General features: G+C 43.4%; 1 protein-coding gene across 1 annotated transcript in view; it reads left to right on the forward strand.

Moving 5' to 3' along the window:
• The window catches only part of Osbpl11 (oxysterol binding protein like 11), a 105,291-nt gene that overhangs the window by 19,700 nt on the left and 61,844 nt on the right, over positions 1-23,747 (forward strand). The window contains exons 2-4 of the mRNA XM_045148015.1: positions 4,697-4,765; positions 20,653-20,828; positions 22,982-23,061. Coding sequence (XP_045003950.1) covers positions 4,697-4,765; positions 20,653-20,828; positions 22,982-23,061 — 325 coding nt within the window. The remainder of the gene's footprint in view (positions 1-4,696; positions 4,766-20,652; positions 20,829-22,981; positions 23,062-23,747) is intronic.

A 23,747-nucleotide genomic window follows, 5' to 3' on the forward strand; every position in this document is an offset into this window, starting at 1 on the left:
TTAAGGGAGAGTTCTTCAAATGGTGAAATATCTTGACACTCAGGAAACATTTATGTTTGGTATTACCCCAGACTTAATGGAGAGGCTAAATAAGCATTCCAAATATGAAGCTGCAGGACTGGACCAAGAATAAGTTTTGTGGGTAGAGGAAGGCAGACTGTGTGTTAAGTACCAAAGCAGAGCAGATTTTTTTTTCTTGTTTTTTCAAGGTAGGGTTTCGCTCTAGCCCAGGCTGACCTGGAATTCACTATGTAGTCTCAGGGTGGCCTTGAACTCATGGCAACCCTCCTCCCTCTGCCTCCCAAGTGCTGGGATTAAAGTCGTGTGCCACCATGCTCAGCTTAGAAATTTTTTTTTGGGGGGGGTTATTTTTATTTATTTATTTGAGAGTGGCAGAGAGAGTGAGAGAAAGAGGCAGATAGATAGAGAATGGGCACGCCTGGGCCCTCCAGCCACTGCAAATGAACTCCAAATGCAATTGCCCCCTTGTGCATCTGGCTTTCGTGGGTCCTGGGGAATTGAGCCTCGAACCGAGGTCCTTAGGCTTCACAGACAATTGCTTAACTGCTAAGCCATCTCTCCAGTCCCCAGAAATTATTTTTTTCTAAAGATTTTTATAAAATTTATCTAAGACCGAGAGAGGGGGAAAGAAAGAGTGTGTGTGAGAATGGGAATGTCAGAGCCTCCAGCCTCTGCAACCGAACTCCAGGTGCATGTGCCATCATCTGTATCTCGCTTACATGGGACCTGGAGAATCGAACCAGGGTCCTTAGGCTTCATAGTATCTCTCCAGCCCAGAGCAGAAATTCTTTGGGCAATCATTTAGTGGTAGAGTCCACAGGGTTGGGATTCTTGTGGTCCAAGAGCTGTTGAGACCTAGAAGGTAGGAAAAATGTAGGAGTCAGACAAGAAAAATATTTCTAGTGTTCCAAGTAGTAAAGGAACTAAAAGAAAGAACTTGGGGGCTCGAGAAATGACATAATGGTTAAAGCACTTCCCTGCAAAGCCAAAGAATCCAGGTTCACTTCCCTAGCACCCACTTAAAGCCAGTGGCATAAGATGGTGCATGGGTCAGGAGTTCGTTTACAGTGGCTAGGGGCCCATTCTCTCTGTTTGTCTTTCTCTCAAATAAATAAAACAAATTAGGACTCGAGAGATGGCTTAGTGGTAAATGCCTGTGAAGCCTAAGAACCCAGGTTTGATTTTTCAGGTCCCACATAAGTCAGATGCACATGGCGGCTGTCGCATGTGTCTGTAGTTCATTTTCAGTGACTAGAGGTCCTGGCATACCCATTATCTCTTTCTCTCTCTGTCTAATAAATAAAGAAATAAAAACAAATATTTAGAAATACAAACAAAATACTTTTTTTTTTTTTCAAAGAAATAGCTTGGTTGTGAGCTGGGTCTAGAAGTATATGGGCTCTAAGCCGGATGTGGTGGTGCACGCTTTTAATCCCAGCCCTCCAGAACTAGAGCTAGGAGGATTGCTGAGAGTTCGAGAGCACCCTGAGACTACATAGTGAATTCCAGGTCGGCCTAGGTTAGTGTGAGACCCTACCTTGAAAAACAACAAACAAACAAAAAAAGAAGTATAGGGCTGTGTTTTTATTTATTTATTTTTTATGGGAAACCAGCTCACATTTAATTGTGATATTTTAAAATTGTGCAAGTTTTTGACATCAGACCTCCCACCTTCTATTTAGTTTTTTAAAATGACAGGGAAACATCATCAATCACAGGTTAATGGGTTTAATAAGTTTACCCCCCTCCAGTTCCTATTTGCAGTACCCAATATTCCTTTGAAATACCAATCAGACCCAGCAGTGGCCAACAGTAAATTTTCATCTTCCAGAGTTGAAAAGTTCAGATTCTCCAAGCATTCTGTATTCCAGTGGCACTCGTCCAGAATTGGTATCTCCCCTAGCTGGGGAATTTTAAATGTATCAGTGAAAAAAAGCTTTTTCCCCTTCAAGGGGAAGAAAGAAAATTATTCCTCAGCAGCCAGCCAATCTGGCTGTGAGGTCTGTCCTGTCCCATCTCTTCAGGCTCTCTCTCTCTTTCTTTTTTTTTTCTTTTTGCAATAGAGCAAGAGACCAAAACCTAACCCGAGTTACAAGAAACAAGACAGTGATGGCTAGTTAGGGAGTCAGCAGGAGTAACTGAGATACTCCTTCACCTCCCACATCCAGTGTATGTGCTTCACAGAAAAACAGGAACAACAATTCACAAAATACAACAGTTAGGATTACAAAACCCATTCATCCGAGGGTGCTGGAAGGCAGCAAAGAGAGGTGGAAGGGTCATGGCACAGGGAGAAAAACCATGTATTCAAATCTGTCCAGGCACAGGGGCTGGTACATGCTAGAAAACAGCTGGAAACCCTGGGGTCTTTTCAGACTCACGGTGGTGGTAAAACTCCACATTCTGGTGTCAGGACGATCCCGCCTTACATGCACCAGAGACAGATTCCAATTCCTCAAGGAGAAGGGGATATGCAGAGAGGGCTGTGTTTTTAGAAGAGCTTTGGCTTCTAGTTGTGGGCTTTAGAAATACTGAAGTGAGAATTTAGCGGGGCTGTCAGCTTGGATTTTTGGAACATGGGACTTTAGAACTTTAGGAATGTCATGGCCTTTGTCTTCTGGAGGTTTGTAGGCCTACCAAACTAAAAGAGCTTGAATAATTGCACTTACTTTTAGCCAACGGCAGTGCTTTTAACCATGGAATGAAAAGAATATGCAGAAAAACAAATAACTAAAATAGTATGCCATTAGTCATGGATCACTTTGATCCTTACTTTTCAACAGTGAAAAAATTAGATTGGAAATGCATGAAGCTTTGAGTTTATTTGTATGCACTCCCTACTTGCTTTCTAGTAATAGCTACTTGAATCTTATATCAAATTGGTCAATTTGTTTGCCTGAGAGTGTCTTTATATGTTGCTGTTGTCATTTCTTTTTTTTTTTTTTTTTTTTCGAGGTAGGGTTTCACTCTGGCCCAGGCTGACCTGGAATTCACTATGTGGCCTCGAACTCATGATAATCCTCCTACCTCTGCCTCACAAGTGCTGAGATATTCATTTGAGAGAGAGAGAGAGAGAATAGGCACATAGGGCTTTTAGCCAGTGTAAACAAGTTCCACATGCATGCGCCACGTTGTGCACCTGGCTTACATGGGTCCTGGGGAATCAAATCTGGGGCCTTTGGCTTCGCAGGCAGACACCCTTAACCATTAAGCCATCTATCTCTCCAGCTCTCTCATTCTTTAAAAAGATATAAAAATATAAAAGAAGCAGATAGAGTGGGCGTACCAGGGCCTCCATACACTGCAAACAAACTCCAAACACATGCGCCACCTTGTTCATCTGGTTTATGTGGGCACTAGGGAATTGAACCTGGATTCCTAGGCTTTCCAGGCAAGTGCCTTAATCACTAAGCCATCACTCCAGCCCTCATTTATCATTCTTATCAGTGGAAATATTGTCATTGTGTCAATTTTTTCTTTCTTTTGCATTGGATATTCATGTTCAAATATTGCCTGTTGCCTGAAACTTTTAATGACCTGGGTGAATGTTGGTTAGCTTATCAAATACGCTCTAGGATTCAGAAATAGTTAGAGGGGGAGAAAAACTTGTTTCATTTCTAATGCCTCTCATAGACTAAAGCTGAAAGATCAGAGTACAGCATAATTTACAAAATAGTCTACGTCTATAGCACCCTGAGTGTGTCTAATCTCACATGATCTCAGAAGCTATGCAGGGTCATGACTGCTTAGTACTTGGGTGGGAGAATTTGCAAAATAAAAATGAAGCCCAAATAGTGCTGGAGTGATAACCTGATGGTTAATGGCACTTGCTTACAAAGTCTGATGCCTCGAGTTTGATTCCCCATGCCCTTGTAAACACAGATAGGGAAAGCAGTACATGCATCTGGTGTTCCTTTGCAGCAGCGAGAGGTCCTGGCACACCCATTCTCTCCTGCCGGGTACGGTGACATATACCTTTAACCCAGTCCTCAGGGGCTGAAGTAGGAGGATTGTTGTGAGTTCGAGGACAGCTGGAGACTGCATAGTGAATTCCAGGTCTGCCTGGCCTAGAGTGACCTCTACCTTGAAAACCAAACCAAACCAAAACAAAACAATAGGGCAAAAATGTATTGTGTAGTGGTTACGTACTTGAAATATTTACAATCTTTTGTTGTTGTTGTTTTTTCGAGGTAGGGTCTCTTTCTAGCCCAGGCTAGACCTGGAATTCACTGTGAAGTACCAGGATGGCTTTGAACTCATGGTAATCTTCCTACCTCTGCCTCCCGAGTGCTGGGATTAAAGATGTGTGCCACGCTGGGCATGGTGGCGCACACCTTTAATCCCAGCACTCTGGAGGCAGAGGTAGGAGTATCACCATGAGTTCGAGGCCACCCTGAGACTACATAGTGAATTCCAGGTCAGCCTGAGCCAGAGTGAGAACCTACCTTGAAAAAAAAAAATGTGTGCCACCACGCCTGGTAACAATCTATTCTTTATGGTATATTGTTCTTAACAATGAAATCCTGTACTGGGGGATTACTTGCTTCAGTTAGGCTATAAATTTTACTTCTGAAGAAAGTTGACACATTCACATAAAACCCTTATCAGTAGTTTCCTTTCTGGGATTTCTTCTAATTTTCATTGACTTTAGCTCTTTCTGCTCTTTTTGAAACAGTGATCACATGGAAAATGTTTATGGCTATTTAATGAAGTACACCAACCTTGTCACTGGGTGGCAGTTCAGGTAAGCATGGTTGTGTCTGTCATTTCAGTGTCTCAGAAGAGATCAGGAAAATGAGACTGATCATTTACATTCTGATATTATTTTGGTAAAAACACAGCTAGGGACCTTTTAGAGGAGGAATTACTACATTTTCTAAAAGTTCAGTGACTTTCTTCTATTTAAGAGGTAGAATTGTTGACACATGTCCAAGTTGCAGCTTATAAATACCTCAGACATACCATTAGCATTAAGCTTTTTATACTTGCAGAGCTGAACATCTTAGGGGGAAGAAATAAAAGTTTTTTGTTTTTTTTTTAATTTTTCGAGGTAGGGTCTTACTTGAGGCCAGGCTGACCTAGAATTCACTCTGTGTTCTCAGGGTGGCCTCGAATTCACAGCGATTCCCCTACCTCTGCCTCGCCAGTGCTGGGTGTGCTACCATGGCCCGCAAAATAAAAGTCTTGTAGAGGATTCTCAAAGCTTTCTGAGATATTGGAGAGGTCACATAACCAGCCCATGCATTAGGAAAGCCAGCTGTCTCAAATCCTTTATGGAATTGGTAGTTGTAGGGCAGACATATTGAACTTGTTTTTCTTTTTCTTTTCTGTTATTATTATTTTTTTTTTCGAGGTAGGGTCTCACTCTAGCTCAGGCTGACCTGGAATTCGCTATATCGTCTCAGGGTGGCCTTGAACTCATGGCAATCCTTCTGAGTGCTGGGATTAAAGGCGTGTGCCACCGTGCCCAACTTGTTTTTCGTTTTATCATTATTATTATTATTTTGTGGTTCTAGGGATCTGACCCCCAGGGCCTTGCACATGCGGGACAAGCACTGTATCACTGAGCTATGTGCTCAGACTTAAATTTTAGATTTTCATTATAATTAAATATTCATAAGATTTGCCTTTTTTTTTTTCTTTTTTTTTTGGTAGGTGTGGTTTACTCTTGCCCAGGCTGACCTGGAGTTCACTATGTAGTCTCAGGATGGTCTTGAACTCACAGCAATCTTCCTATGTCTGCTTCCCTAGTGCTGGGATTAAAGGCATGTGCCACCATGCCTGGCTCTGTTTTTTTGTTTTTTTGTTTGGTTTTTCAAGGTAGGGTTTCACTCTAGCCCAGTCTGACCTGAATTCACTATGTAGTCTCAGGGTGGCCTGAAACTCATGTTGATGCTACTTCCTCTGCCTCCTGAGTGCTGGGCTTAAAGGCGTGCGCCACCATGCCTGGCTGTACTGTTTTGGTTTTTGACGTAGGGTCTTGCTATAATCCAGGCTGACCTGGAATTCACTGTGTTGCAAATTCTCAGGCTGGCCTTGAACTCATGGTGATTCTCCCACCTTGACCTCCCAAGTGCTGGGATTAAAGGTGTGCGCCACCATGTCCAGCCTAGATTCTCCATTTTTAAAGTTTATAGTGCAACTAGTACATTCCCGTTTTGTATTTCCATCTCCAGAACCTTTCATCATCTCAAATGGAAACTTTGTATCTTTTACATAACAATTCTCCCACCCCATTCTACTTTTGTGGCTATGAATTCATACTTCATATAAATTCAGTCATACAATTTTTGCCATTTTCTGACTAGTTTATTTTGCTTAGCATTATATGTTAAAGATTCAGCCATGTTCTAGACATGTATTGCAATTTCCTTTTACATTATTTTTATTTATTTATTTATTTGACAACAAGAAAGAGAAAGAGAGGGAGGGAGAGCATGGGTGTGCCAGGGCTCCAGCCACTGCAAACGAACTCTAGACATGTGCGCCCCCTTGTGCACCTGGCTAATGTGGGTCTTGGGGAATCGAACCTGGGTCCTTTGGCTTTGCAGATAAATACCTTCACTGCTAAGCCATCCCTCCAGCCCTCCTCCTTTCTGCATCTGTGTTTACAAGGCCATGGGGAGTCAAACTCAAGACATCAGGCTTTGTAAGCAGGTGCTATTAACTTTATGTTCTTGGTGTGTATATACTCAGAACTGTACACCCTGTGTGCATGCATGTGGAGGCCAAAGGAGAACATTGCATATCCTTTTCTGTCACTCCTCTGGTGTATTTCCTAGAGAAAGAGTCTCTTAGAGAGCTTGAAGCTGCTGGGTAATTTTTGTTTTTTTGAGGTAGAGTGCCACTCTAGCCCAGGCTGACCTGGAGTTTACTATGTATTCTCAGGGTGTCCTCGAACTCATGGTGATCCTGCTACCTCTGCCTCCCAAGGAAGCTGCTGCTTTTGTCATCAGTCTGGCTGACCAGCAAGCTCCACTTCTTCTCCTGTCTCTGCCCCCTTTGCTATTGGAGTCACAGGCATATGTGCCCATGCCTGGCTTTCATGTGGGAGTTGGAGGCAAACTCACGTCCTCATGCTTCTGCAGCAGTTGCTCTCACTTGCTGAGGCATCTACCAGCCACCAACTTTCAGCTTCCTTTTTTTTTTTTTTTTTTAACTTTTTATTGACAGGTTCTGTAACTATAGACAACAAACCATAATCATTCCCTCCCGGGATGGAGATGGCTTAGCGGTTAAGGCACTTGCCTGCAAAGCTAAAGGACCAAGGTTCGATTCCCCAGGACCCATGCAAGCCAGCTGCACAAGGGGGCACACACATCTGGAGTTTGTTTGCAGCAGCTGGAGGCCCTGTTGCGCCCATTCTGTCTCTAAAATTAATAACTAATAATAATAATAATAATAATAAATAATAAAACTAATAACTAATAATTAATAATAAAAACTAAAGGCACGATGGTGCATACCTTTAATCCCAGTGCGTGGGAGGCAGAGGTAGGAAGATAGCCATGAGTTTGAGGCCACCCTGAGACTACATAGTAAATTCCAGGTCAGCCTGAGCTAGAGACCCTACCTCAAAAAACCAATAAAATAAATATATAAATACTTTTTTTTTTTTTTTTTTTGGTTTTTCAAGGTAGGGTTTCACTGTAGCCCAGGCTGACCTGGAATTCACTATGGAGTCTCAGGGTGGCCTCGAACTCATGGCAATCCTCTTACCTCTGCCTCCTGAGTGCTGCGATTAAAGGCATGCACCACCACACCCAGCTTTTTTCTTTGTTTTTATTTATTTATTTATTTATTTACTTATTTATTTGAGAGTGACAGACACAGAGAGAAAGACAGATAGAGGGAGAGAGAGAGAATGGGCGCGCCAGGGCCTCCAGCCTCTGCAAACGAACTCCAGACGCGTGCGCCCCCTTGTGCATCTGGCTAATGTGGGACCTGGGGAACTGAGCCTCGAACCGGGGTCCTTAGGCTTCACAGGCAAGCGCTTAACCGCTAAGCCATCTCTCCAGCCCTTTTTTTTTTTTTGACATAAATAAAAATTTAAAAAAATAATTTCTTCCCTCACTCTCATTCCCCCCTTTCTCAAATCCATCATCTGTCAAATCTCCTCCTCATTCCAATTAGTCTCTCTTTTATTTTAATGTCATCATCTTTCCCTCCTATTATGAAGGTTCTGTGTAGGTAGTTTCAGGTACTGTGAGGTCATGAATATTAAGTCCTTTTTTTTTTTGGTCTAGAAGATTGCATTATAAGCAGTCCTGCCCTTCTGTTGCAGTCAGGTTTGCATTGCTGGCATAAATCACCCAGCCAAGAGCAACTTTTGGGAAAAATGGGTTTATTTTGGCTTACAGACTTGGGGTTGCTCCATGATGGCAAGGGAAAACAATGGTATGAGCAGGGGGTGGACATCACCCCCTGGCCAACATAAGGTGGACAATAGGAACAGGAGAGTGTGCCAAACACTGGCAAGGGGAAACTGGCTATGATACCCATTAGCCCACCCCCAACAATACACTGCCTCCAAGAGGCATTAATTCCCAAATTTCCATCAGCTGGGAACCTAGCGTTCAGTACACCTAAGTTTATGGGTCACACCTGAGTCAAACCACCGCACCATTCTTTGGCTCTTACATTCTTTCTGCTACCTCTTGCACAGTGGACCCTGAGCCTTGGAGGGTGTGATGGAGATGTCTCAGTGTTGAACACCCCACTGTTAAATTCTTCTCAGCAGGGCTGGAGAGATGGCTTAGCGGTTAAGCGCTTGCCTGTGAAGCCTAAGGACCCCGGTTCGAGGCTCGGCTCCCCAGGTCCCACGTTAGCCAGATGCACAAGGGGGCGCACGCGTCTGGAGTTCGTTTGCAGAGGCTGGAAGCCCTGGCGCCCCCATTCTCTCTCTCTCCCTCTGTCTTTCTCTCTGTCTGTCGCTCTCAAATAAATAAATAAATAAATAAAATTCTTCTCAGCGCTATGGTGACTTTTGAGTCACCCCAGTGGTCAGCGTCATCTAAAAAGAAAAGCTTCTGTAACCAAAAGTGAGAGTAGCATAAATATATGGGCATAAACATAAGTGTTTTGAGGACAATTTGGTGGACATAATATACACATTTAGCCCGACAATAGTAGTGGTTCTTCCCTTATGACCTCTCCAGCCAGGCTTTTGACGAGGTTTTCCGTACCAGGCCTCCTCCAATGGAGCAGTCCTTTAGTCCAATTAGAGAAAGATTGGTTTCTCCCACAACAGACATGCCTCTCTTCACCACTTGGCACATTTGGCCTGGCTGGCCAGCTACAAGGCTTGCAAGGTTCACTGCTGTTGAACATACTGGTTTCTCTCTCCCCAAAGGCTGCATGCAGCATATAGTTCTTTCCAGCATCCTGATAGCTGGTCAACAGGGTGGAGGTTTCCAGCTCAGCTTCAGCTTAATTTCTCAGAGACCTGCAGCCCAAGCATTGGAGTCTTCAGCAGTAGGGTCTTAACATCTAGTTCTGTTGGCAGCCAAGAGCCTTGGCAATAGCCTGTAATGTTTTGGCATTGGGAGCATTAGAAGCCTCCCTGGCCAACAGCTCACTGGAAGGTATCCCATCCCTGGCACTGAAATTTTTCTAGTAACAATCTGTCTTCTGGGTGCACCTCTATCCAAAGAAGTAGGTTAACAACTTTATTTTATTTTATATATATATATGTTTTTTTTTTTTTTGACAAAGAGGGAGAGAAGAGAGAATGGGCACTCCAGAGCCTCCAGCCACTGCAAATGAAATTCCAGATGCATGCGCCCCCTTGGACATCTGCTAATGTGGGTCCTGGGGAATCAAACCTTACTTGCACCAAGCTCATATTGATAGCATATGCCTATACTTCTATATACTTCTAGCTTCTTAAAACTGAAACAGGAGGATAAATTGTTCCCATGAATTTCTTAAAAACCAAAAAAGAGTGATTGGGGGGGGGGAGGCTAGAGAGATGGCTTAACGATTAAGGTGCTTGCCTGTGAAACCTAAAGACCCAGGTTCAAGTCTCCAGCTCCCATGTAAGCCAGATGCACATGGTGGCACATGCATTTGGAGTTTGTTTGCAGTGGCCAGAGGCCCTGGCTGCCTATTCTCACTCTCTCTCCTTCTCTCCCTCTCTCTGTCTCTAATAAATAAATAAAAATAAAATCTTTAAAAAAAAAAAAAGAGTGATGGGGCTAGAGAGATGGCCTAGTGGTTAAGACTTTTGCCTGCAAAACCAAAGGATCCAGGTTCAATTCCCAGGACACATGTAAGCCAGATGCACAAGGTGGCACATGTATCTGGGGTCCTGTCTATCTGTTCCTCTCCCTCTCTCTGAAGTAGACAATGATAATGATAATAATAATAATAATAAAGAGTGATGGTACCTTCCAAGGCTCAGGGTCTAATGCAGAAGAGTTTGTGGAAAGAATTTAAAGAGCCAAAGGAAGCCGGGCGTGGTGGCGCACGCCTTTAATCCCAGCACTTGGGAGGCAGAGGTAGGAGGATCTCCATGAGTTCAGGCCATCCTGAGACTACAGAGTTAATTCCAGGTCAGCCTGGACCAGAGTGAGACCTTACCTCAAAAAACCAAAAAAAAAAAAAAAAAAAAAAAAAAAGAGCCAAAGGAAGGGTAGGACTCCTTACGACGTGCTCCTCCGGACAAAAATTGGCCTGAATATCCATGACCTCACAGTACCTGACACTACCTACACAAGACCATCATAAGAGGAGGAAAAGATCATGACATCAAAATAAAAGAGAGACTGATTGAGAGGGGGAGGGGATATGATAGAGAGTGGAGTTTCAAAGGGGAAAGGGGGGGGGAGGGAATTACCATGGGATATTGTTTACAATCATGGAAGTTGTCAACAAAAAAAATATGGCATTTCAGGTCATGGCAACTTGAGACCATAAGAAGGAGCAATTGTTCATATCATTGCATGAGGGCGGTTACCAGAAGGACCTGTTCAGCAGTATTTGCTGAAGTTAGGCAGTTGGGAACTTAGCTAGCAGACCCACGGCTACCCCCTGACGACAGAGAAGACCTCTGCAGACTGGCTCCCCCCTAGTTGTGTGGCAGGTGAAGTTTCATAGTTCCAAAAAGCCTGAGGAGGACAACAGCCCTTCCTTTTTGTGACTGAGAACACAGAGATCCCTTTGCCAGCTTGCCCAGCAGGGCAGTCTCAGCTCGTCCTTCCACTGCTGTCAGCTGTCCTTAGAGAAAACACTGTTGTCCTGGCTGGAGATTGTGAAGCACAGCATTGACATGCTGGGTCCTGAGTGTGGACCAGTAAGGTTGCCTGAGAAGAGGAACGCAGAGGTTAAGATGTTGAAGGGCCCCAGATTCAGTAGTTCACTCTCTTCCATTTGCTCAGCTTCTTTTCTCCAGGTCCTGCAAAGGAAGCTTAACTAACACAATGATTGTACCTTTGCCAGGTAGTCAAGGTAATTTCCTCCAATCTGTTTCTATTTTGATTAAAGGCAATTTAGAGCAGCCTGGAGAAATCTAGCAGTCTATACTCTGTAAACAATTGCATCAGCTGGGCATGTTGGCATATGCACGTCCCAACACTCCAAAGACATAGGTAGGATGATCATTGTGAATTTGAGGCCAGCCTGAGACTACATAGTGAATTTCAGGTCATCCTGGGTTAGATCAAGATCCTACCTTGGAAAAACAAACAAACCAAAAAAAGAGGGCTGGAGAGATGGCTTGGCAGTTGAGGCACTTGTCTACAAAGCTAAAGGACCCAGGTTCAATTCCCTAATTCCCATGTAAGCCAGATGCACAAGGTGGCTTACATGTCTGGAGTTCATTTGAAGTAGCTAGAGGCCCTGGTGTGGCTGTTCTCTCTTTCTCTCAAAAAAAAAAAAAGAAAAAATTACTTCAGCTGACCATGGTGGCTCATGTCTGTAATCCCAGCTCTTGAGCAATAGAGGCTGGAGGATCAGGAGTTCAGTTAAAGCCATGGATGGCTATATTAAGGCCAATCTGGGCTACCTGAGTCCTTCTGTCAGGAAAAAAAAAAAGGGGGGGGGGCTGGAGAGATGGCTTAGTGGTTAAGCACTTGCCTGTGAAGCCTAAGGACCCCGGTTCGAGGCTCGGTTCCCCAGGTCCCACGTTAGCCAGATGCACAAGGGGGCGCACGCATCTGGAGTTCGTTTGCAGAGGCTGGAAGCCCTGGCGTGCCCATTCTCTCTCTCTCCCTCTATCTGTCTTTCTCTCTCTGTGTCTGTCACTCTCAAATAAATTAAAAAAAAAAAAAAGGAGGCTAGAGAGATGGCTTAATGGTTAAGGCGCTTGCCTGTGAAGCCTGAGGACCCCATGTTTGACTCTTCAGATCCCACTTTAAGCCAGATGCACAAAGGTGAGGCAAGTGCAATGTTGCACATATCCATTAGGTGCGAAAGCATCTGGAGTTCGATTATAGTAGCTGAGGCCCTGGTGTGCCAACTTTCTCTCTCTGTGTCTCCCTCTCTCTAAAATAAAAAAATAAAAAATAAAAAAAAGGAAAAGAGAAAGAGAGAGAGAAGAAAAGATTACTTGCCCTGGAGTGCATTTTCCTGGAAAAGTATGACTCTGCGTTGAGCTGTAATCCCAAAGGCTGTTCTGCTCTGCGTGTGGCTTAGGAGTTGTGTGCAGACTGAACACTAAAGTCCAGTAAAGGGCAGAGCAAAGCTCTTAGCTGTGTTTCAATCCAAAATTGTCATGAAAGTTTTGTCATTTGTGGTATACTTCACTTAGAATATTTGTTGTATTTGATGATGATTAAATTGGGGAGAGGTCCAAAAGGTTAGTTATTTCTCCAAACTGGTATCTTGATGTTCGAAATTGCCAAATCCAGCAAACAGAAAGCATGCCGCCAGTCTTCCCAATACCTTCTTCTAAGAGTCTAGGCACATTTTCTGCTTATTAGGGTCTATATTGAATGTTAACTTCTTCACAGCTGTTTCTTATTCCAGTAGCTTATTGGCTAGTCCAACTTGATTAAAAAAAAGCTTAGATCAAGAGTATACTATAGTACTCTTCGGTAAAATAGCTTTTTCTTCACTGTGTAGGTTGTCTATAATCTAAATGTCATTTTCTAAAAAAATGGTACTTGAGATTGAATCCAGGGTTTAACACATGCTAGCAAGCATCCTACCACTGAGATTTATGGGCAGCCTTTTCTAAGCCCTGCCCCCTTCCCCCCCAGTTTTTCAAGATAGGGTCTTGCTGTAGCCCAGGCTGACCAGGAATTCACTATTTAATTCTCAGGGTGGCCTCAAACTCATGGTGATCCTCTTGTCTCTGCCTCCCAAGTGCAGGGACTAAAGGTATGAGCCACCACACTTGGCTTATTTTTGTATTTTTGAAAAATGTACTTTATGTGTTTGCGAGAGAGGTGAGAGAGAGAGAGAGAGAGAGAATGGACTGCCAGGACCTTCAGCCACTGCAAATGAACTCCAGTTGCATGTACCCCCTTGTGCATCTGGCATACATGGATACTAGGGAATTGAACCTGGATCCTTAGGCCTTGCAGGCAAACACCTTAACTGCTAAGCCATCTCTCCAGCCCCCCCTTTTTTTTTCTGCATTTTAAAAAGTAATTAATTAATAAATTAATTTATTTGAGAGAGGAGATAGAGAAAGAATGAGTGCACTAGGGCTTCTAGCTGCTGCAAATGAACCCCAGAAGCGTGTACCACCTTGCACATCTGGCTTAATGCGGTTCCTGGGGAATTGAACCTGAGTCCTTTTGCTTTGCAGATAACCGCCTTAACCACTAAGCCATCTATCTCCCCATCTCTCTTTTTGTATTTTTAAAAAATATTTCACTTTATTTATTTGAGAAACAGAAAAAAAATGGATATGCCAGGATCTCTTCCTACTGCAAATGAACTCCAGAAGAGTCTAGGGGGAACATTGGAATTGATGAATGTATAATGCAAGACAGCTCAAAGTTTTGTGTTACTGCCAGTGGGTGCATGGCATCATCTTGGTATTGGAAAGAATCAATTATTAGTTCATTTTGAATCCTTTTTCAGCATTCCTTTCTATATGAACACCTCCCATATTATGAATTTATAATAATGCTTTTGGGATAAGAAATATGTGTTTTTGGCAAGCTTGAAATGTTCAAACATGTGTATTTTAAATTGTTTTAAAAAAAAGGAGCCGGGTGTGGTGGCGCACGCCTTTAATCCCAGCACTCGGGAGGCAGAGGTGGGAGGATTGCCGTGAGTTCGAGGCCACCCTGAGACTCCATAGTGAATTCCAGGTCAGCCTGAGCTACAGTGAGATCCGACCTCGAAAAACCAAAAAAAAAAAAAAGGATACTAGGCCAGGCATGGTGTCGCATGCCTTTACTCCCAGCACTCGGGAGGCAGAGGTAGAAAGAATGCTGTGCATTGGAGGCCCCCCTGAGACTATATAGTGAATTCCAGGTTAGCCTGGGCTAGCGAGACACTACCTTGAAAAATGAAAACAAAACAAACAACCAAAAAAAACGTTTATTGGTGGGGCGGGGGCCAGATAGAAAACAGGCATGCCAGGACCTCTAGCCATTGCAAATGAATTTCAGAGATACATGCGCTACCTTGTTTATCTGGACATCCAGCCCATTTGGATACTGGGCAATTGAACCTGGGTGTTTGGGTTTCATAGGCAAGCGCTTTAACTGCTAAGCCATCTCTTCAACCCTTATCTTCTTTAAAAAAAAAAAAAAAAAAAGTTGAGAGACACAGTGAATGGATGTGCCAGGGCCTCCTGCCACTGCAAACAAACTCCAGCCACGTGGGATTTTGTATATCTGGCTTTAAGTAGGTACTGGGGAATCAAGGCCAGGCCTGTCAGGCTTTGCAAGCAAGCCCTTTAACCACTGAGCCATCTCTCCAGTCCTGTTGGACCACGTTTTAATTCTAATTTTTTTTTTTTTTTTGAGGTAGGGTTTCACTCTAGCTCAGGCTGACCTGGAATTCACTTTGTAGTAGTCTCAGGGGTGCCTTGAACTCTCAGTGATCCTCCTACCTCTACCTCATCCTCCTACCTCTGCCTCCCAAGTGCTGAGATCAAAGGCATGCACCACTACACCCAGCTAGTTATTTTTGTGTATGCGTGTGTGCGTGTGCGTGTGCGTGTGTGTGTGTGTGTGTGTGTGTGAGAGAGAGAGAGAGAGAGAGAGAGAGAGAGAGAGAGAGAGAGAGAGAACGCGTGCGCATTGCGCCCTTGCAATTGTGCTCCTGGGTTCTCTAGCCACTGCAGAGAAACACCAGACATTTGCACCACTTTTTGCATCCAACTTACATGGTTGGCTGGGTAATTCTGGGCTCTCAGGATTTGCAAACAAGTGCCTTTAAACACTGAGCCATCATCCAGTACCTGATGATGATGATGATTTGGTTTTGCAAGGTACTGTCTCACTGTAGCTCAGGCTGACCTGGAATTCACTATGCAGTCTCAGGGTGGCCTCGAACTCACAGTGATCCTCCTACCTCTGCCTCCCAAGTGCTGGGATTAAAGGCTTGTGCCACCACACCCAACTGATTTTTATTATTATTTTATTTTTGGTTTTTTGATGTAGAGTCTTGCTCTAGCCCAGGCTGACCTGGTATTCACTCTATAGTCTCGGGTGGCCTTGAACTCACAGTGATCCTCCTACCTATGTTTCCCAAGTGCTGGGATCAACCCTGATTATTTTTTAATTAAAATACTTATTTTTAATTGAAATGTTTATTTATTTAAGAAAGAGCTCATGCCTTTAATCCCAGCACTCAGGAGGCAGAGGTAGGAGTATCACCATGAGTCCTTAGACTTTTTAGGTAAGTGCCTTAACCACTAAACGAGCCCTCTTCTGTTTTGATCTCATCATTTGTTCTCCTCCTGTTACGCATATCTTATGCAGGCAGCCTCAGACACTCAGGTCACGAATATCAAGGCCATTTTGTGTCTGGAAGACAGTATTGTAATCATTCCTCCCCTTCCTTTTTTATTTTAATATCCTGTTTGATTCTACTAAATATTTTATTTTTATTTATTTTTTTGAGAGACAGAAGGAGAGTATGACAATGCAAGGGCCTCTAACCACTACAAACTCCAGACCCATGTGCCACCATGTGCATCTGGCTTACATGGGTCCTGGGGAATTGAACCTGGGTCCTTTAGCTTTGCAGGCAAGTGCCTTACGTGCTACACCATCTCTCTAGGCCATTAAAAAAATTTTAATTGCTGAGCTATATCTCCAGCCCCAAGTTTAGAAATTTAAGATAATGTCAGTCATTGTCATATGTTAATTCAAACGATCCTTTCAAATTTTGGGGAAATAAACACTGTTAAAAGCTAGCAAAATAGTTGGGCATGGTGGCACATGCCTATAATCCCAGCACTCAGGAGGCAGAGGTAGGAGGATCACCGTGAGTTTGAGGCCACCCTGAGACTGCATAGTGAATTCCAGGTCAGCCTGGGCTGGAGGGAGACCTTACCTTGAGGAAAAAAAAAAAAAAAAGTTAGAAAAATAGGCCAGGCATGGTGGCATATGCCTTTAATCCCAGCACTTGGGAGGCAGAAGTAGGAGGATCACTATGTGTTCAAGGCCAGCCTGAAACCACAGAGTAAGTTCCAAGGTCAGCTGGGCTGGACTGAGAACTTGCCTCAAAAACAAAACAAAACAAAAATTTAGAAAATTGTAATGACAGTTCATTACATGGAGCTATAGAAACTAGTAATTAGTGAAGTGTGAGTTTTAAAGCTGCAAACTTACTAAAATGAGATTTTTCTCCTTCTCAGTAAAGGCTCATTCCATTCTCTTTCTGTTATTGCTTGAGACAATGAATATTTTTTCAGGGGCCCCAACTGGATCAGATGTGCACCAGGTTCTATTATAGAAGAGGCCAGCCTATGGCAGGTCAAATTTCTTGAAACCCAAACATGAATTTTGAAAAATTCAAGCTCTAGGGATTCTTAAGTGAACTATTGCAGTACTTATATTGGGGCATAAGTTGATGTGTCCTAAATTTGTTAATCTAGAACAGAATTAGAACATCAATTTCTTTTCCCAAGTGTTATCGGTATTTCATCTTTTCGTTTCAGGTTCCTTAGGGTTCTGCATCTCCACTTACAGCTGTCTTCACTTTTAAATAGGACAAGTAGTCTTCAGTTGTGACCTAGTTACTGATAACAAAATCTTTCCGTGCTGACTTTCTCATTGTATTTGTCACTGATTAAATCTTAGATCACATTCATTTCTTTCCTAGCATTAAACTGTCCTAAAGTTCATATTTTGATGTGTTCACAGTGAATTTCATACAGCAGTTCTCAGTGTCATTGTCTTTTTGTTTGCAGTTTACCCTGATAGCAAGTTGAGAGAAATCTTCCTGTGAAAGGATACTTGTATGCTACTTTCTTTAAAAAAAAAAAAAAGTATATATATATTTATAAGGAGAGACAGAAAGAATAGGAACACTATGCTTCTAGCCTCTGCAAACAATCTCCAGATGCCATTTTGTGCATGTGGCTTTATGTGGGTACTGGGCAATTGAACCCAGATCCTTAGGTTTTGCAGGCTAGTGCCTTAACCACTGAGCAGTCTCTCTAGCCTTCTTGCTTGCCTTCTTGCTTCCTTCCTTCCCTTTCTCCCTTTCTCTCCCTCTCTCTTTCTTTCAGACCGAAGAGTCAGGGGAGAGGGAGAGAAAGTGATAATGGGTGAGCCAGGGCCTCTAGCTACTGCATATGAACTCCAGATGCATGTGCATCTGGCTTAGTGGGACCTGGAGAATCAAACCTGGGTCCTTAGGCTTCGCAGGCAAGCACCTTAACTGCTAAGCCATCTCTCCAGCCCCCCTACTGCTTTCTTTTTATGCATTAACTGGTATGGTTCTTCCTTAAGAAGTTCCTCGTCCAGGGTTAGAGGTATATTTCAGGAGAAGTATGCTTGTCTAGAATACATAAGGTCCTGTGTTTAATCTCTAGGACCACAAAAATTAATTAACAAAAAATGCCAGTGTAGCTGCATGTTGTAGCCCACATGTTTAATCCCAGCACTCTGGAGGCCAAGGTAGGAGGGTTGCTGTGAGTTTAAGACCAGCTTGAGACTACATAATGAATTCCAGTTCAGCCTGGGCTAGAGTGATACCCTCCCTCAAAAGAACAAGAAAAAAAAATCCTGTATCTCAGCCACAGATCTTATGTTTGTTTAATTCATTTGCAAGGAGAGAAAGAGGGAAAGGGAGCGTGGGAGGATGGGCATGCCAGGTCCTCTTGGCACTGCAAACGAATTTCAGATCATGCACGGACCACTTTGTGCATCTGGCTTTACATGGGCACTAGGGAATCAAATCCTTGTCTTTAAGCTTTGTAGGCAAGTGCCTTAACTGCTGAGCCATTTCTTTAGTGCACATGCCTGGTTTTTATATGGGTTCTGAAGATTGAACTCAAGTCCTCATTACTTACACAGCAAGTGCTCTCTTGCTGGTTGAGCTATCTCTAATTTTTTAATTATCTTCTTCCCTTTCTCTCTCCTTCCTCCCCTCCCTCCCTCCCTCTCTTTCTTTCTGTTTTGTTTTTTGAAGTAAGGTCTCGCTCTATCTAGCCCACACTAACCTGGAATTCACTATGTAGTCTTAGGGTGGCCTTGAACTCAGAGCAGTTCTCCTGCCTGTGCCTCCCGAGTGCTGGGATTAAAGGCGTGTGCCACCACGCCTGGATTAAAAACTATATTTTGTTTATTTATTTTTTGGGAGGCAGTGTTACAGTCAACTTCATGTTGCTGGGATGAACTTCCCACCCAATCACAGTTTATAGGAGGAATGGAATTATTTGAAGATTATAGATGCAGGGAAGTTCCACAATGGCAGAAGAAAGTGGCCGCTTTCACAGGTGCACTCAGAGAGAAAAACCGTCACCACTGTCCTAAGCAAGCACGCCATAGGAACTCCAGCACTTTGCCTGTGTTTAGATTAGAATTCAGATCTGCCCTCAGTGACACCTCCTCCAGCCAAGCAGCTGGATATCCAAGTTACAGCTTGAATAAACTCCTGAATCTATTGGGGGACATCCATTAAAACTACCACGGGTGGAAGTGGAGAGAATGGGTGTGCCAGGGCCTCTAGCCACTGTAAAGGAACTCCGGATGCATGTGGCACTTTGTGAATCTGGCTTTACGTGGGCACTAGAGGACTAGTACCTGGGTTATTAGGCTTTGCAAGCAAGCATCTTAACTGCTGAGCCATCTTTCCAGCCCCATTTTTAAAAATTTATTTGCAAGTACAGAGATAGAGAAAGACATAGATAGGGAGTGCAAGAGAATGGACATGCCAGGGCCTCTAGCTGCAGTAAACAAACTCCAGATGCATGTGCCATTTTTGTGTATCTGGTTTTACGTGGGTACTGGGTGAATTGAATGCTGGTCGTTAAACTTTGTAGCCATCTCTCTAGCCCTGGGGTTTTTTTTGTTTGTTTGTTTTGGTTTTGGTTTTTTGAGGTAGGGTCTCACTCTAGCCTAGGCTGACCTGGATTTCACTATGTAGTCTTAGGGTGGCCTTGAATTGAATTCATGGCGACCCCCCTACCTCTGGGATTAAAGGTGTGTGCCACCACGTCCATCTTTTTTTCTTTTTCTTTTTTTTGAATCACAGAACTTTATGAGTGAGAGAGAGGCAGAGAGAGAATGGGCATGCCAGGGCCTCTAGCCACTACAAAGAACTCCAGATGCATGTGCCACCTTGTGCATCTGGCTTATGTGGGTACTGAGGAATTGAACCTGGGTCCTTAGGCTTTGTAGGCAAGTATTTTAACCTCTGAGCCATCTCACCAGCTCTGAGTCCCCCTTTTTCTTAATTAATTCATTTGTAAGTAGAGAGAAAGACAGAGAGTGTGAGAGAATGGACATGCCAGGGCCTCTTATCACAGCAGACGAACTCCATATGCATGCACCACTTAGTAATCTGGCTTTTTACATGGGTAGTGGGAAATCAAATCTGCATGATTAGGCTTTGCAGACAAGTGTCTTAACTGCTGGGCCATCTCACTTGCTCCTCATACCAGGCTTTTAAAAATATTTATTTATTTACTTGAGAAAAAGAATGAGTATGGGTGTGCCAAGGCCTCTTGCCACTACAGACAATTTCCAGAAACATGCACCACTTTGTGCATATGGCTTTATATGGGTACTGGGGTATCAAACCTGGGCTGTCATGCTTTGCAGGTAAGCACCTTTAACTCTGAGCTGACTCTCCAGCCCCCTTAGCAGCTTGTTGTTTGCTTTTGGTTTCTCAAGGTAGGGTTTTGTGCTAGCTCAAGGTAACCTAGAATTCACTATGTAGTCTCAGGGTGACCTCAAACTCACAGCAATCCTCCTATCTCTGCCTTCCAAGTGGTAGATTAAAGGCATGCGCCACCACGCCTGCCCCCTTTTAGCAGTTTTTAAATGATAAAACATTGCTTTTCACGCCTTTAATCACAGCACTCAGGAGGCAGAGGTAGGAGGATTGCCAAGAATTCGAGGCCACCCTGAGATTACATAGTGAATTCCAGGTCAGCCTGAGCTAGAGTGACACCCTACCTCGGAAAACCAACCAAACCAAACCAAAAATTCGCTTTTCTTTCTTTTAGTTTCATTCAAAACATAACTTTTTTTTTAAACATTCTTATAGGTTTTTTGTCTTAAACAATGAAGCTGGGCTGTTGGAGTACTTTGTGAATGAACAGTCTAGAAATCAGAAACCCAGAGGTACTTTGCAGCTCGCAGGTGCTGTAATATCACCCAGTGATGAGGACTCTCACACTTTCACCGTGAATGCGGCCAGTGGGGAGCAGTATAAACTCAGAGGTATGACTGGGAATGGAGACTTTCTACTGGGCTTTTCTTCTTCCCTTAGACGCTCGTACTTCTTTACTTGTTTTCATTTGGGTTTTGGACATAGAAACTGTCATTGGTGACGTAGACACTATTCTCAATCTCAGTACTACAAGAATTTATGAAATGTGCTCTAATGAACTTTTTATCAAGTGGTCCAGTGAACAAGTCTGTTTAGGATTGACCTTCTGAAAAATGAGATCTGTGCAGATGACAGCCTGATCCTGAGGCACCTAGAAACATAGGTGGAAGAGTACCTAAGGGAAATTGACTAACAAGGGCCTGGTCAGTAGCTAGAAACACCGAGACTGATTCCTCTTTCGTGGGGGAAGGTTTATTAATAGAGGGGCTGGTGTGTCATGGAAGAGCATGCAGAGACCCCAGAGCCAGAGAAAGCCATTAGCTTCCAGTCAATCAAAGAAGCTTCTTGCTTTCATAACTTTTCAGAAGGAAGGGTAAGTTCTACTTCCCAGTGCCAGGAGCCACTGGATAGTTCAAGGCCATCACTTCAGGATTCCCTGACCACAGTTGGATGTTCTGCTGCAGCCGGGGTGGGAGGTAGGGTGAGATGAAGGCACACAGATAAAAGAATAATTAAATTTCAGAGTTGCCTCAGCTCAGGCAGAGGGGTTCTTAAAATGACCTCATATGTTCAATTAGATTTGTTTAATTTTTTTTTTATTTTTAGAGGGAGAGAGAGAGAGAATTGGCATGCCAGGGCCTCAGCCACTGCACTCAAAATCCAGATGCTTGTGCTATCTAGTGGGCATGTATAGTTTTGGGCTTGTCTCACCTTTGTGCGTCTGGCTTACATGGGATCTGAAGAGTTGAACATGGGTCCCTAGGCTTTGCAGGCAAGCACCTTAACCACTAAGTAGTCTCTCTAGCCCCTAAATAATATGTTTATGTCTGCCACAGAACTGGCTTTGCTCTTTGATTTTATTTGAATGCCTGCATTACAACTTTTAGTCACTAATATACAGGATTTATTAAAATGTCTCAGCCATGCTTTGTATCTCATGACTTTAGCCCCAGCACTTCAGGAGGTTGAAGTAGGAATATTGGCATAAATTCAAGGCTTGTCTGGGGCTGCAGAGTGAATTTTATTTTAGTCAGGTCAGCCTGGACCAGAATGAGACCCTACTTCTAAACAAACAAACAAATGTCTACATTCATTAAAATAAAGTATAGCTTCTAGGTTTTGGGTTTTGGACTTTTTGTTTTGTTTTGTTTTTCAAGGTAAGGTCTCACTCTAGCTGACCTGGATTTCATCATGTAGTCTCAGGATGGCCTCAAACTCACGATGATCCTCCTACTAGCTCTGCCTCCCAAGTGCTGGGATTAAAGGCATGCCCCACGCCTGCCTCTTTTCTTTTTTCAAAATATATTTTTATTTATTTATTTATTTGAGAGGGAGAAAGGAGCAGAGAGAGGGAAGGAGGGGGGGGAGAGAGAGAGAATAGACATGCCAGGGCCTCCAGCCGCTGTAACCGAACTCCAGATGCATGCACCCCCTTGTGCATCTGGCTTATGTGGATTCTTGGGGAGTCAAACCAAGATTCTCTGGCTTTGCAGGCAAATGCCTTAACTGCTATGCCATGTCTCCAGCCCCCTTCTTTTGGTTTTTTTGAGGTAGGGTCTCACTCTAGCTCAGGCTGACCTGGAATTCACTATGTAGTCTCAGGGTGGCCTCGAACTCTCAATGATCCTCCTCTGCCTCCCAGGTGCTGGGATTAAAGGTGTGCACCACCACACCCAGCTATCTTTATTTTACTTTAAATTTTTGTGTGTAGAAGTTTGGGGTTTTTATTTAATAAGTAGGTACATATATAAAAGGAAGTGTAAGTGTTATCCTGTGACCATGTAGCTAAGATCTGGAAGATCACTGAAATCCTTAACAAAGGTTGTATCCTTAAGTAGGACCACATTGTCAAGAGAAACCTCAGAAATTCCAATCTTATTCTCATCTGGTCCTTACAAAACCCCCAATGCTTTAGCGTCCTTTCTGCCCTCCCTCTAATCAGGGACATTTGCTCTAGGGAGAATGGGCCCAATCTTTGCTTTCAACTGATTATATTCTCAAAATAAAAAATAAAAGTGAATAACTTGAGTGTTCTTTTTCTTAGCCACTGATGCTAAGGAGAGACAACACTGGGTTAGCAGACTGCAGATATGTACACAGCACCACACTGAAGCTATTGGAAAGGTATGTGGATTTCTAGATGATAGTAATGCACACAAATGGGAGAAAACTATTGTGTGTGTGTGTGTGTGTGTGTGTGTGTGTGTGTATATTTTTTTTTTTTAAGGGAGGGTCTCACTCTAGCCCAGGCTGACCTGGAATTCACTGTGTAGTCTCAGGGTGGCCTTGAGCTCATGGCAATCCTCCTACCTCTGCCTCCCGAGTGCTGGGATTAAAGGTGTGCGCCACCATGCCTGATGTTATTTATATTGTTAAGTGGAGCTACTATTCACGTGCATGAAATTAACCCTCCTAAGTGTAGGTTCCCATGGATTTAGTGTATTTACAGCCTTGTGCTACCACTGGCGACATTATGATTCCAGAACATTTCCCATTAGTTGCAACTTCTTATTCTGTCCTTCCAAAACCCTTGGCAAACACTAATCTATTCTGTGTTTCTGATGACTCATTAAGTATGGTTTATTTTCCTTCTTTTTCCATTTAACATGTTTTCAGTGTTCAGCTACATTGTTGCATATAACAGAAATGCATGTGCTTGTCTTGGTGTTCTGTATAAAGTATGTTGCATTGCATGCATGTGTGTGTGAAGATGGGTGTGCCCCATACTTGTTGCAGAGACCAGAGGAGAGCGTATGGCCGTCCTTCTCTTAAGTTCTTCAACCCAGAGCTGCTGTCTGTCAGTGAGCCAT

This window comes from Jaculus jaculus, chromosome 4, assembly GCF_020740685.1.
Source record: "Jaculus jaculus isolate mJacJac1 chromosome 4, mJacJac1.mat.Y.cur, whole genome shotgun sequence".
NCBI lineage: Eukaryota > Metazoa > Chordata > Mammalia > Rodentia > Dipodidae > Jaculus > Jaculus jaculus.